The sequence below is a fragment of the Ambystoma mexicanum genome, chromosome 5p, assembly GCF_040938575.1.
Source record: "Ambystoma mexicanum isolate Mex_15411 chromosome 5p, UKY_AmexF1_1, whole genome shotgun sequence".
NCBI lineage: Eukaryota > Metazoa > Chordata > Amphibia > Caudata > Ambystomatidae > Ambystoma > Ambystoma mexicanum.
The window spans coordinates 328,924,675-328,940,206 of record NC_090930.1 but is presented as its reverse complement, the minus strand read 5'-3'; the positions used below and the strand labels follow the sequence as shown (position 1 = coordinate 328,940,206).

Sequence of the window (15,532 nt, the reverse complement as noted above, 5' to 3'; positions counted from 1 at the left end):
GGGATTTAATCCATTAGTACCAATATACCAGGTTCCCCAATTCCAATTACATATTTTATTCCATTTATTGACAAAAATTGGGTATGAACCTGGGTAGTAGCAGTTCTACTTCCTTTTTTTGGTTTTGCTGGCCACCCACCGAAACACACCGCCAACAACACGTGGCCTACCTTCCTGCGTCCCCACACGTGTCCCGATGAAAACGGTACCTCACGTGTGTGGGTGCACCTACCGGGGGCGCAAAAGGAAAGGGGTAACCCACTGGTAACCCCAAGCCTTTCGCCACTGCCCATTTTGTTCATGTGGGCAACCTACAGATTTGGGCCTAGGGTGTCGAAGCCAGCAAGGAAAACGGGGAACCCCACGCATTTTCCAAAAGAGGACACCCGTGGGAACCCACACCTGGCCAAATTGGAGGGGTGGCCCATCTCATGTAGCCCTCCCCAGGGGCAGATAATGGGGGGCTGTCCTGCACTCCTCCCTGGGCTCAGGCGTCCGTTCCTAGGAGCAGATATCTGGTCCCAGGGAGGGCTGCATGACATGGCACCCACTCCATTGCGGCTGGGGGGAGGGGGTCAATGCCCCATCCCATTAGAAACTTCCCAGACCCTTTGGGGTGCCCCACAGCCCCCCTAAGAAGCATTCCACCATTTTCCATTTTTTTCTTTGTTTACGAAACTTGCCTTGGTGCAGAGGGGCACATTGGTGTGCCAATCTGGCCGCGGGGTGCCCTAACCTTACTGCCCCATCTGGGGGCCTGTCCCACCATTTATGGGGGCCCTCTCCCCCTCACCCCAAATGGGTGGCAGGAACACCTCATGCAGGCCTCCCTGGGCCTCCTACAAACGGCTGCGTGAGCTACACCCCCCTCCATTTGGGGTGGGGGAGAGGGCCCCCGAAAATGGTGGGACAGGCCCCCCAATGCATGGGGCAGTAGGGTTTGGGCATCCTGGGGGCATATTGGCACACTAATGTGGCCATCTGCGCCAAGCGAAGTTGGGTAAACAAAGAAAATACAAAATCGTAGCCTGCTTTTTAGGGGGGGCTGAGGGCCACCCTAAATTGGCAGCAAATGTTTTACTGCAACGGGGGTGGCACTCACCCCCCACCCCAAATGGAGGTCCCCACCTCATGCATCCCTTATTAGTGTGCCAATCTGGCCCCAGGGTGCCAAACCCTACTGCCCCATCTATTGGGGGTCCTGCCCCACCTTTTGTGGTGGCCCTCTTCTCACCCACACCGAACGGAGGGGGGGGGGGCACATCATGCAGTACTTCCTAGGAGGCTCAGGGAGCGCTGCATGAGGTGTCCCCCCCCCCTGCCATTTGGGGTGGGGGGGAGAGGGCCACCACAAAAGGTGGGGCAGGAACCCCAATAGATCGGGCAGTAGGGTTTGGGCACCCTGGGGCCAGATTGGCACACTAATGTGGCCATCTGCGCCAAGCGGTATACAAAAAAAATACAAAATCGTAGGCTGCTTTTTAGGGGGGGCTGAGGGGCACCCTAAATTGGCAGCGCATGTTCTGCAACGGGAGGTGGCACTCCCCCCTCCCCCCAAATGGAGGTCCCCACCTCATGCATCCCTCCCTGGGGTCAGATGCCCCTTCCTAGGAGCAGATATCTGCCCCCAGGGTGGGTTACAAGGGGTGCCCCCCTTTCTACTTCGGTGGGGGGGAGGGCCACCCTCCCCTTTCAATCAAAAAATAATCCATGGTGGCTAGTGGCTATTCCGTGGGTGCATATGGTCAGCCATCTGCCCCTAGGGTTCATGTGCATGTGCCCCCATGCTTTGGGGGCCGGGGGGGAGAGGGCTGCTTACTTGAAGCAGTCCCCCTCCCCCCCAGCTCACAAACAAATCAATGGTGGTCCAGTGGGTTTCTGGTCACGGATCAGCGCTCTGCGCTGATCCGTGACCAGCAATGGGTCATATCAGTGGTGTCCTTGGAAAGGGGAGAACCTCCCCTTTCCAGGGACACCACTTTTTGTCATATCCCTGGTGGTCTAGTGGGCCCCAGGGCTCCAAACCCCCTCCCCCATCCCTCGATTTTATTTTTTCAGCCCTGGGGGCAGTGATCATCTGCCCCCAGGGGTCTCTGGCGCTGCGGCCCCATGCTTTGGGGGTAAGGGAGCCGCTTACCTAGTAAGCAGCCCTCCCTCCCCCCGCGTCACAAACGGATCTGTATTGTCCCGGTGGCATTGCTGCCCGCGGATCGCGCGCGCTGATCCGCGTGCAGCAATGCCACACAATGGGTATCGTTGGAAAGGGGAGGTCCCCGTCTCAATCGCCGAGGGGGGACCTCCACCTCACATAGCCCGGCGGTTGGATTACAGTTTTGCTCGATCCCTGCGTTGCAGCGAACGAGCAAAACAGCGTGCCTAAACCGACGAGCCGGCTCGTCGGTGGCAACCTGGAGCGCTTGCCACCGACGAGCCGGCTCGTCGGTGGCACTTAAGGGGTTAAATCACTAACCTCTATTTATGAGGACAATGAGCCATCTGATAATGATGCGTCATTTGGGTTACATTTTGGTACACCAAATGTCCCTGAAGTTTTATATCGAAGGAATCCAGGCTAAAGGACCTTTATGAAAATTTGCAAACAGCCAGTGGACGGGACACTTCACCAGAATTAGATTTTGGTAAGCCGGAGTCCGTTGAACATGCAGATGCCTCATACAGGCAGTTGATGTGTAAGGTAGTAGATTACCTGCAATGGAGCAGACCTGTCCTCCCCTTCAAGCAGGATGATCTAACAGACATCCTTGATAAAAGTCCGCCAAAGAATCCCATTTTACCTTTCCACATTGCTCTTCAGAAATGGGCCAGTGACAATTGGAAGATGCCAGAGTCAAGTCTGGCAGTAAACAAGAACTTGACAAGAAAATACCGCCCATCTAGTAGGGACCCCAACTACTTATCAAAACACCCCACCCAAGAAGGTGTGGTGGTGCAGGCAGCAACTGCAACCTCAAAACAAGCAGCTCATCCAACCATCCCACTGGATAGGCATAACAAAAGGGTAGATGCATGGGTAAGAAAAGTAGTTTCTGCTTTCTGCCGGTGCATGGCTCCTAAGTCAGCCAACTCCACAAGTGCCTTAGCAACATTTTCATACACTCTATGGGAGTGCGTTTCTATGGTGGCTGAGCATATTCCCTAAGGGGAGGAAACAGACGGTTTCTTGGCCATTGTTAGGGACGGCAAGGAAGCCATGTGCAAGTCTCTTTAGTCGGGTCTGGAGTCTGACAGCATCAGCAGAGCCTTGGCGGCAAGCACCTTAATTCGCAGATTTGCGTGGTTAAGGAAATCTAGATTTGCCCCGAACATGCAGTCTAGACTCCTTAACATGCCTTTTGACGGGTCTCATCTTTTTAGCAGCAAGGCTGTTGAAAGCCTTGAGAAGCTGCAGAGCTCGAAGGCAGCAACCAAATGTTTGGGTGCCGCTATTAGGCAGCCTCAGCCTTTTCACCCCAATGGCCCTTCTTTGAGGAGTAGATCTTTTCGCTACTACTCCTCAATTGGTAGAGCGAGAGGAATGGCTGGTCAGAGAGGCCAAAGAAGATTCTCTCGTGGTGGACGAGGGAGTGGTGCAAAGCCCCCTCAAGCAGGGCTATATTTACAAACAGCCACTGTGTCAGCTGCCTCAAAGCCTCTCTGAGGTCTTGAGTCACAACACTGCGCCGGCACGCAGACTGTCTAAGCATCTGAAAGAATGGCGAGACATTACTTTGGATGCTTGGGCATTAGAAACCATAGCCCAAGGTTACTGCCTGCCCTTCATTCAAAGACCTCAGAACCATCCACCCAGAAGCCATTCTTTGAAGGTTCCAGATCCGCTCCTTGTGCAGGAAATTTTGCTAGAGAAAGGTGCTATAGAGCTGGTACCTGTAGCGGAGAGGAACAAATGATGGTACTCATCATATTTCCTAATACCCAAGAAGGACGGAGGACTGAGACCCATCTTGGACTTGAGATACTTGAACAAAAGTCCAGGATTGGATGCTGTCATTGGACCTTCAGGATGCTTATTTTCATGTGCTAATCCATCTCAAGCACAGGAAGTACCTGAGGTTCACCGTTGGCGGTTCTCTATCAGTTTTGAGTTCTGAAATTTGGGCTGACGTCCCCCGCCAAAGGTTTTCACCAAACTCATGGCAGTGGTGGCAACAAGGCTCAGGAGAGGGGTGATTCACGTCTACCCCTACCTGGAAGATTGGCTGATCAGGGCACTTTCTCCCGAACAAGTCCTGGTTCATCTCAACGTCACCTGCCACTCTCTTCACAGACTGGGCTTCTCCCTCAATTACAAGAAGTCCCATATGGCACCATCTCAAAAGCTCCAGTTCATCAGGGCCATACTGGATACATCCGTGGGAAAGAGCTTGCCACCCTAGGTGTGGGCTCAAGACATTCTGCAGATGCTCTACAAGTTTCAGAGTGCCCAGTGTCTCCCGGCCTTTGAGTTTTTGAGGTTGCTCGGCCTCATGGCATCCTGCATTTTTCTGGTGCCAGAGGCCTGCTTTAGAATGAGATCCCTTCAATGGACTCTCAGGACACAATGGTCTCAATTCTCGGGCGACATGTTGGACCTAATTCAAGTTCTAAGCAGGGTCGCACAGGATCACCTGTGGTGGGCCTGCGAGGACAACATTATGAACGGAGAACCTTTTTTGGCAACCATGGCCGGGGATAACAGTAGTGACGGATGCCTCAGTTGCGGGGTGGGGAGCCCACGGCAACGATCTGACAATCGGCGGTCGTTGGTCTCCATCGCAGTCCAAACTACACATCAATCTTTTGGAGCTGAGACTTGGGCTGAAGGCTTTTGCTTTTCTGCCCTCTGTTTGGGGAAGGAATGACCTGATAATGACGGGCAGCACAGTGACCATGTACTACCTCAATAAGAGAGGTGGTGTAGGGTCACTATGCATGTCTGGTCCTGGGCATTTCAGGATGGAATCTCCCTATCGGCCGTTCCCATAGCCAATCTGGGGCTCCAGGTTGGAACAATTAAAGGCTATTTGGCAGCGCTATCCATCATGAAGTACTCATCTGAAGAAACTTCATATTTTAAGATATCACTGGTGATACAATTTCTGAAGAGTGGTTACACAGATTAGATCCACTTGGAGCTCTAAGCTTCTACATTACAAACTTCGTCTGCATGACCTAACTTTTTATAGGTTATACAGGTCACAAACTGGGTCAAGCTGTAACAAAGCAGACCTTATCAAGATGGATTATTCTAGCGATTTCAGAATGCTACAGGTTGGTTGGCAAAGAGCCTCCAGAAGGCTTGAGGGCCATTCCACAAGGGGCATAGCTACCTCTTTGGCTCTGCAAAGAGGTGTTCCTATTAAAAATATTTTTGAGGTAGCTACGTGGTCTACAATACTCTTTCAAAAAGCATTCGTGCCTTGATTCTTCCCTGAGTCAGGATGGAAGCTTTGGAAAAGCTGTCCTCCACTCTGTTCATGGAAATCATTGTTACATTCTTACTCCCTCCACCAAAACCAACACTTTGCGAGTCTATCAAAGATGAGGAGTACGTGGGAGGACACAATCCATTCGAAGAATAAATTACTTATCTCTGGTAAATTTCTTTCAACTGGATGTTCCTCCCACGTATTCATCATCGCCCTCCCAGCCTACCCCACAGTAGAATTTCCCATGCTATTACAGCTTTCGCTCCTTCAGAGCCTAGTACGGTCAAACCTGTGTTGATGCAGGTAGTTCTACTGAAAGAGAAAACAGAACTGAAGCCAATGGGCGCTGTGCATGCTATATGTACCTTCGATTACATCATCCTCGAGACGGAGGCCCTCAAAGGACATTGAGTTGGCTGCATCAACGCAGAGCGCCCTCTGCTGAAAGAAAATATCTGAAGCAGCTGAGGCTGGATATTGAATATCAAAGATGAGGAATACATGGGAGGAACATCAAGTCAAAAGAACATTACCAGGGGTAAGTAACGGGTTCATTTGTTCAAATATACTTTTGCTTGCCTAATAAAATACTTGTGGGGAGTAGGAATAACTTTTATTTATTTTTTTTTTTTTTTTTACAAAGTATGATTTTCACATTTCACCACTGTCCCTCTCATCTTTCCTTTACCTGACTGTCGTTTTTCTGCCCTTAGTTTCTTTGCTGGACATAGCTCTATTTGTAGTAACTTCTGTCTGTCTTCTCGATTTCTTCCCTTTTCCCCTCCTGCTGCCACATTCCTTTCTTCCCCAAGTTAGGAACACTTGGCAAAATATTTGGCATCAGGATAAGTTTGCCAAGTTATTTTTCACTGTGCCTATGTCTTGTCGGGTTGAAGTGTATATTCCGCCCTCTCCATTCAGATTTGCACTTTCGGATGGGTTGTGTCCTCCAACATATTCCTCATCTTTGACATGTAATGACCAGCTTCAGCTGCTTCGGAAAACTTTTACTGTAGAGGGCGCTGTGCGTCGATGGCGTCAGTTCTGTTTTTCTGCGACAGCATTTGCTTCGATGCGAACTACGACACGCCTCATTTTGTGACCGTTTGTTACAAGATTTTTCGAATTATGTCTTCGTCTTCAACACTGTCAATGCCAAAGTCCGGCTTCAAAAAATGCTGGGACTGCGGGTCCAAGATGTCTCTTAATGACCCCCACCAAATCTGCTTGTGGTGCCTCGGGGAGGACTACGATACGTCCAGTTGTTCCAAGTGTCAGTCCATGACAGGAAAGCCCTTGAGGGAACGGAAAGGGAAACTCAAGTTAGGAAAAATCCCCAAATCCCTTAAGCCCCGACCCGCTGGGCCTTCGACCAACGAGTCGAGGGGCGACTCTCCTCGGAAGAAGGCCAAGCATTCTAGGTCGAGGAGTGGCTCCCACCACTCTTCTTCGTCTTCGAAGAAGTTGAAGAGAAGGCACCGGAGGTCGACTTCTTCGTCCAACTTCTCCCCTGAAAGCATAGCTTTCCCTACGAAAAAATCCACCCCAGCTAAATGGGAAGCTTTGCGGTCGGAAATGTTACAACATTTTGAAAAGCAAGGTCATGCTCCTACTGAGCCTTCGAATGAAGCTGGTAAGGATAGGTCTCACCCGAAATCCTCTGCGCCCTCGAGCCCGTGAAAACAGCCATCGGGAGCCCCGGCAGCCTTCATCCAACGATGAGCACAAGAAAGAAAAGTTGAGGTCTAGGTTCTCGACGCCCTCGAGACCTTTGATGCTGGCAGTGGCCTCAACACCCACCAGGCCCTCGACATCGACGCTGAAACCTTCGACGCCAGCTGCGCCAAATACGCCGGCTGTTCCATCGAATTCGAGCGCCCCTCCTCTGTCAGCGCCAAAAAAAACCTTCAACGTCATCGAAGCCTATGGCTTCCAAACCTGAAAAGGTTTATGCTCCTCTTCCCAAGAAGGAGTTTTTCACATCACTCACTTCAATTTTTGAAGATGAGGAACACTCTGAGGAAGATGCTCCTTTTGGGTTACAATATGGTACACCCAATGTACCAGAGTGTTTCATATCGGAGGAGTCCAGAATTAAGGGCTTGTATGATAATTTATAGTCTGCAAGTGGAGTAGATACTTCACCCAAACTGATTTTGGAAGACCTGAGCCTGGTGAACATGCTGACGCTTCATACAGGCAACTCAAGTCAAAGAGTGGAGTATATGGGATGGAGTAGGCAACCACTCCCTCATGAACAAGATGATCTCACCGATATTTTGGATAAGGGTCCTCAGACTGTCTCTATTTTGCCCTTTCATATGGCATTACAAAAAAGGGTGGCTAGAAACTGGGAAACTGTGGAGGCTAATGGGCAGTTAATAAGAATCTGACAAAAAAATAACACCCCTCCATTAGTGACCCTGACTATCTGTCAAAACTCCCCTCTCCGGAGAGTCTGGTGGTGCAGGCGGCTACAGCTACTTCAAAACAAGGAGTATACCCTACCATCCTTCATGAGAGGCATGACAAGCGTGTAGATGGATGGGCAAGAAAGGTATTTGCTGCAGGGAGCATGGCACTGAAATCTGCCAATTCCACTTGCGCCCTGGCAACATTTTCCTATACTCTGTGGGATTGCATTTCTATGGCGGCAGAGCACATTCCCGTCGGGGAAGAAAGAGATGGCTTCTGAGCTATTGTTGAGGACGACAAGGAAGCTATTTGTGAATCCCTTCAATCAGGATTGGATACTGTGGATAGCATCAGCAGATCCATGGCTACCAGCACTGTTATGTGCAGATTTGCGTGGTTGAGGAAGTCTGGTTTTGCACCGGATGTGCGGTCTAGGCTTGTCAACATGCCTTTTGACGGGTCTCGTCTTTTTGGCAGCAAGGCTGACGAGAGCCTTGGGAAGTTGCAGACCTCGAAGGCGGCTGCCAAATCTTTAGGCGCCGCTGATAGGCAACATTAGCCTTTTCGTCCTAGTGGACAACCTTGGAGGGGTAGATCATTTTGCTACTACTCCTCGGTTGGAAGGGTGAGAGGAATGGCCAGAGAAGATTTCCTCGTGGTGGACGAGGTAGAGGTGCTAAGCCAGTTCAAGCAGCAACCTCCTTACCATTGGCCTCTGCAGTAGCACCACAAAACCACCCTAAGGTCTTGAGTCATAGTTCACCAGTGGGGGACAGACTGTCTCTGCATCTAGAAGAATGGCGAGGCATTACTTCGGATGCTTGGGCTTTGGAAACCATAGCCCACGTTACTGCCTTCCTTTTTATAAGAAGACCTCAGAACAATCCACCGGGGAAATGCTCTTTGAGGATTCCAGATGCGCTCCTTGTGCAGAAATTTTAACCCTGCTAGAGAAATGTACTATAGAACCAGTACCTGCAGTAGAGAGGAACAAGGGATGGCACTCTGTCCTTTTTGGGGATTAAAAAATAAGAGGACTGAGACCCATCTTGGACTTCAGATACTTGAACAAGTTCCTCAGGAAGGAGAGATTCAAGATGTTCACACTTTCTCAGATTCTGCAAGCCCTCCAACAACAGAATTGCTTGGTGTCACTGGACCTTTTAGGATGCTTATTTTCATGTGCAAATCCATCTCAAGCACAGAAATTACCTGAGGTTCGCAGTTGGCGATTCTCACTATCAGTTTCGAGTTCTGCCTTTCGGGCTGGCCTCCGCCCTAAGTGTTTTAACCAAACTGATGGCAGTAGTGTTAGCGAATCTCAGGAAATGGGGGTGGGGGATTCATGTCTATCCCTACCTGGACAATTGGCTGATCAGGACGTGTTCTCATCTCAGTCACCTGCCACTCTATTCACAGACTAGGCTTCTCGACAATTGGCTGATCAGGACGTGTTCTCATCTCAGTCACCTGCCACTCTATTCACAGACTAGGCTTCTCCCTCAATTACAAGAAGTCCCACATGACACCTTCTCAACAGCTCCAGTACATCGGAGCTCTGCTAGACACATCCTTGGGAAAGAGCTTGCCACTCAAGGTGAGGGCTCAAGACATTCTTCAGATGGTTACCAAATTTCAGAGTGCCCAGAATCCTCCGGCCATTATATATTTTATTTATTTATTTATTTATTTATTGAGGTTGCTCTGCCTCATGGCATCCTGCATTTTTCTGGTGCCAAAGGCCCGCCTGACAATGAGATCCCATCAATGGACTCTAAGAACACAATGGTCCCAGTTCTCAGGAAACATATCGGACCAACGTCATATTCCGAACAGGGTCTCACAGGATCTCCTGTGGTGGGCTTGCGAGGACAACATTCTGAAGGGAGAACCCTTTCGGCAACCATGGCCGGAGATTACAGTAGTGACGGACGTTCTGACAGTCAGCAGTCGCTGGTCTCCATCGGAGTCCAAACACACATCCGACTAGCGCCTCTCCATCGGAGTCCAAACACACATCCGACTAGCGCCTGAAGGCCTTTCTGCCCTCTGTACAGGGAAAGAATGTCCTGATAATGACGGACAACACAGTGGCCATGTACTACCTCAACAAGAGTGGAGGTATAAGGTCACTACCACTGTGCAGAGAAACAATGCAGCTCTGGTACTGGGCAATTCAAGAAGGAATCTCCCTATCTGCAGTTCAGCTGGAGAGGAGAACACAGCGGACGCTCTGAGCAGGCAGAGCACAGTCTCCCAACAGTGGGAACTAGCTCAGGAAGTGCTTCAAGAGATCTTCACCCTTTGGGGAACCTCTCAAGTGGATACGTTTGCGATCGGGGTCAACCAGAAGTGCAAAACATACTGCTCCAGGGAATTTCCTCCAAGAGGAGCTCTAGGAGACTAGTTCATGTTGGATTGGGAGTTTCCAATCCTGTACGCGTTTCCTCCAGTCCCTGTCATTCCTCATGTAATCTGGAGGTTGAGAAAGTTCAGGAAACGCATGATCCTAAATGCCCCGGATTGGGCCATGATAACGTGGTACCTGGACCTTCTGGACAAGTCCATCTGTCCTCCAATACGTCTTCGACAAAGAGAGGACTTTCTCTCGCGAGAGGAGGGTCAGGTTCCCCATCCAGAGGTGAACACTCTCAACCTTCACGCTTGGTTTCTGAAAAGCTGAGATATAAGGATTGGGACCTCCCTGGTGACGTTATGGAGGTGTTGCTAGAAGACCAGCAACAAAATCTTTGTACCGTTTCCGTCGGAACTAGTTCTGCAACTGGTGCAAGGAAAAGAATGTAGATCCTTTTCTGTGTAAAACAGTGGATGTTTTATCCTTAGCCAATCTGGGGCTCCAGATTGGTACCCTTAAAGGCTATCTCGCGATGCTGTCCATTTTTAAGCACTCGTCAGAGGAATGTTCCTATTTCAAAATCCCACTGGTGACTCAATTCCCGAAAGGGCTCACTAATGTGTACCCTCCATCTCCTTTCCAGGTTCCGGTTTGGGACCTAAACCTAGTTGCTGATCTGTGCACCCTTCGAATCCCTGCACACGTCCTCTAAGGTTATTAACCTTTAAAACCATTTTATTGGATGCTCGCCCATCAGCCCGCAGAGTGAGCGAGTTGCAGGCGCTGTCAGGCAAGCCCCCCTTTGCAGTCTTCCACAAGGACAAAGTTGTCTTGAAGGTCAAAATCATTTTGGATTTTCATTTGTGCCAGAAAATTGTTCTGCCTTCCTTCTATTCTTCACCTCATCCTGGCAAAGAGGAGGAAAACTTCATAGGTTAGATCCTAGAAGAGCGCTAAACTTTTAAATTTCAAGAACATCCAAAATATATTTTGATGATCAGCTTTTCATAGGGGATACAGGACACGAACTAGGTCAGGCTGTTAGCAAACAGAACTTAACTAGGTGGATCATTTTGGCAAATTGAGTGCTATAGGCTGGCAGGGAAAGACCCTGCTGAAGGTTTGCAAGCTCATTCCACCAGGGGCATGGCTACATCTACAGCTCTTCAAAGGGGTGTTCCTATTAGAAACATCTGTGAAGCGGTAACATGGTCTTCCATCCACATGTTTACAAAACATTACTACCTGGATTCTTCCCATGGCCAGGATGGGATTTTTGGCAAGGCAGTTCTCTGCTCTGCCCATTAAATGTATAGACTATAATTCTACAGCCTCCTCCTCCTTCTTTCGACTGGATGTTCCTCCAACGTATTCCTCACCGCCCTCCCAACCTACCCCTCTGTAGAATTTCCCATGCTATTTATTACAGCTTCCGTTCCCCCAAGTCTGAGTACTGTCGTGCCCGTATTTATGGGCATCTTTGCTGCAAGAGGGGAAAAACAGAACCGAGGCCAACGGCCGCGGCGTGTGTTATGTATGCTCTTCGATGACATCACCCTCGACGGAGGCCTTCGAGGTACATCGACTCAACGCCATCCTAGCCAACTACAAATCACCCAAAACTCTACTCAGAATCAATGGTAATCTATCGGCCCCCATTACGCTGACCTGCGGAACTAGACGGGGATGCCCGCTGTCCCCGCTTCTATTCGCCTTAATCATAGAGCCCTTCGCCCAACGGATTTGACTGAACCACCTAATTAAGGGTCACCAAGTGGGCCCCTCTCACCATAAACTGGCCCTCTATGCAGACAATGTCCTCCTGACCATCACAAACCCCTGCAACTGTTTGGCACACGCCTTAGCAGAACTAAACAGCTATGGAAAGGTCACAGGATTCCCCATTAACTTCAACAAGTCGGCAGCGCTGGGAATAGGGATTTCATCAAGAGAGTGAGAAGACCTGATCCCAATGTGCCCAATACAATGGAAGATGAAGGCTATCAGCTACTTGGGGGTCCAGATCCCAGCCAAACCAACAGACGTTTACAGCATGAACTCTTCAAAGAGCTGGAAACCGACCTGAAACGCTGGACGATCCAAGAGATTTCCCTGATGGGCCAGATCACAGCGTGTAAAATGAACTTACTTCCAAGATTCTTGTAAGCATGCTCCGCCCTCCCTGTGATGATCCCGACTCCAGCTCTTCAGAACCTTCAGAGAAAAATGCTAAAATTCATTTGGAGGGGGAAAAAAGCCAGAATCCCGAGAGACATGATGCTGGGGAATGCAAAACTTGGCGGCCTGGGGCTCCCAGACTTACAGAAATACCACATGGCAGCCCAACTAGCATGCATCCAAGCATGGCAAACAATCACTAATCGCCCCAGATGGGTGGACATGGAACAATCTTGCTTGGCTCTCCCCCTACGCTTTCTCCCCCACATCTCACCAGCGATGAGACGGCAATGGCAGGACCTACTATTAGCCACCAAACATACCACTGCCATTTGGGACAAAATGTTGAAGCAGAAGATGATCTCAAGGGGACTCAGCCCCTCATCCCCGGTTTTTCTGAACCCAACCTTCTCACCTGGAGCAGCTCCCCAAAACTTCAAAAACTGGATTGAGGGGGGACTGGAGACTGTGGGGCAGCTTTTCAAAGGAGGACAACCACTTTCTTATGAAAGATGTAAGGAAACCTTCTACCTCCAAGAAACGGACAGGTTTACATACCTCCAGCTGCGCCACTGGTGCACCCACCCACAGACCCACCAAGCAGCAACCCACTCTCCCACCCCCATAGAATGAACTCTCAAGGACCTACCAATCCGAGGCAAGATCTCTGTGCTATACAAGCTCCTCCAGAAAGATTTTCTCACCTCCAAATCTCGGTCCATGGCACAATGGGAGGCGGACCTAGGACACCCCATAGAGGACCACTCCTGGGTGGACATCTGGACCCGCGCCCAATCGGCATCTACCTGTGTCACGAATAGAGAATGTGCCTATAAAATGTTACTGCGCTGGTACTATCCCCCTCTAAGACTCCACCACATGAACTATACTGTAGACCCAGCTTGCTGGAGACGGTGCGGCCAAGTAGGATCCTTTTTCCACATGTGGTGGACTTGTCCCAAAGCTCAAAGTTTCTGGAAGGAATGCCTGGCGGCGGTCATTGCAGAAATTACGCATACAAAACTCCCTCTAGAGCCCAAACCTATCCTCCTGGGCACCCCGGTTCCTGGGATTTATTTACACACAGGCCCTAAAGTCAAAATGTTATCCAATGTTTGTTGGCGGGTAGAATAGTGGTGGCCCGCACATGGAAATCTGTAGAGGGCCCACTCCTGCTTCTCTGATGGGTGAAGCTGTGGGATGTACTAATTGCAGAAAAGGTGACGACATCTAGAGCGGGTCTCCTCCACTGCTTCCAGAACATTTGGTACCCTGTCCTTGAGTTCGATCGAGACTTCCCAGCATTGATTTTCAAACCCCAGCTGGCCAGGAGGGTGCTAGAGAGCTGGGCTGCCCCATAGGAGCAGGAGGGAGGAGAGGGAACCTGAAAATATGACGGACATAGGGAGGGGGTGGGGAGGGAGAAACATACTCGTATAAGTAATGCATACTAAATGTGGATGTATTATTTTTCCTGCCTTGTTCAAAAATAAACCTATTTAAAAAAAAAATAACTTTTTTGTAGCTGGCAACCAGAAAGACAGATTCCATTCCATGATGTCAGATTCCCACCACCTACAGGCTACAACAAAGACATAAACGAAAGCGATGAAGTAGAGGTAAGGGCTCATCATTAAACAATATGTTACATTGTCATATTTATTCATTATTGCTTTTGTTCTACTATTAACATTTTCCACTGATCTAAACGAAAATCTCGGGATTGATAGAATGGGATTGATTTGCTCTTTGGTGATCATCGCTAGTTCTATTCAGTAATTTTAAGAGGCTTGCTCCTTTGTTGGTTTCATAAAGCTTGTGCAATGTTTAAGGGAGGAAGTACATTGAACATGAAAGTTGAGATGAGAGAGGGTATGTCTATGTTCCTTGTGTTTATCTGGAACCTTTCATATTCAGCTCGTTTTCTGAATAGTTGTATTTTGTCACTGATACTTCTCAATATTCACATGTGCTCCGTTTGTCATATATTCAGCTTTCGAATGGGTTGTGTCCTCCAACGTATTCCTCATCTTTGACATGTAATGTCCAACTTTGGCTGCTTCGGCAAACATTTCGGCAGAGGGCGTTTAGTCGATGTCCCTCGACGGCCTCTGTGACTTAATCGGATGTTATTAGTAGCAAGCACAGCGCCCATTGGCCTCAGTTCTGTTTTTCCGCAAACGTGTTTGCTTCGAAACTCAGTGCTCCTTGTTCTTAGTTACTGTTGTTGTAGTTACTTCTCGAAAAAAGAAAATGTCATTGTCCTCTACACAGATAACCCCTCGATCAGGCTTCAAAAAATGCAAAGGGTGCGGTTCCAAGATGTCTATCACGGATCCACATCGTCTGTCTGTGGTGCCTGGGTGAAGGGAAGGCCACGACACAGATTCCTGTTCGAAGTGTCAAGCGATGACGGGAAAGGCAAAGTATCCAAGCCCGACCTGCTTGTTCGTCCTCTGCCGAGACGAGAGGTGACTCTCCCCGGTGTAAGAAGGACAAGCGTTCAAGGTCCCGCAGTGGCTCCTGTCACTCTTTGTCCTCGGCGAAGCCTTCGAGAAGGAGGCACCACCGGTCCCCTTCCTTGTTATCCTCGTCCGGCTGCACCCCAGAGAGGGTGAGATGCCCTTCTAAATATTCGACACCCACGGAGTGGGAAGCATTCCGGGTAGAGATGCTAAAGATCTTCGAAAAGCAGGGAAAAGATCCGTCCACTCCTTCGATTGAAGCCGGCAAGGAGCGGTCTCGACCGGAAACTTGTGCACCATCGAGCCCGAGTGGACGGCGTGATCCACATCCAGAACCTTCGAGGCCCCGATTGGAGAAGGATCACTCGAGACACAGCGATCGCTCAAGGTCGACAACCTCGAAGCCTGCAAAGCCCTCAACGCTCTTGGCGCCAAAAACGTTGAAGGAGCCGGTTGCATCACCAACCTCGAGTAGGCCTTTGGCGCTAACGACACCATTGTCGACGCCGAAACCGAAGCCATCGATGACAGCTGGGCCAGGTGTCGGTTCAGCCCCCTGTGCCTGAAGAGCCTCATAGAAGCTAAGGCCACGACTATGTAGACGCCTTTGGTTCTAAAGCCAGTGAACTCTACGCCAGAAAAGACCTTTACCTCGCTACCCAAGATGGATTTTTTAAAATCCCTCTCATACA

At 49.7% G+C, this 15,532-nt stretch overlaps 1 protein-coding gene across 1 annotated transcript in view; it reads left to right on the top strand.

Annotated features, from left to right (window-relative positions):
- Nucleotides 1–15,532, top strand: part of FMR1 (fragile X messenger ribonucleoprotein 1) — an 821,120-nt gene that overhangs the window by 193,513 nt on the left and 612,075 nt on the right. The window contains exon 3 of the mRNA XM_069612766.1: nucleotides 13,901–13,994. Within this exon, the coding sequence (XP_069468867.1) occupies nucleotides 13,901–13,994 (94 nt within the window). The remainder of the gene's footprint in view (nucleotides 1–13,900; nucleotides 13,995–15,532) is intronic.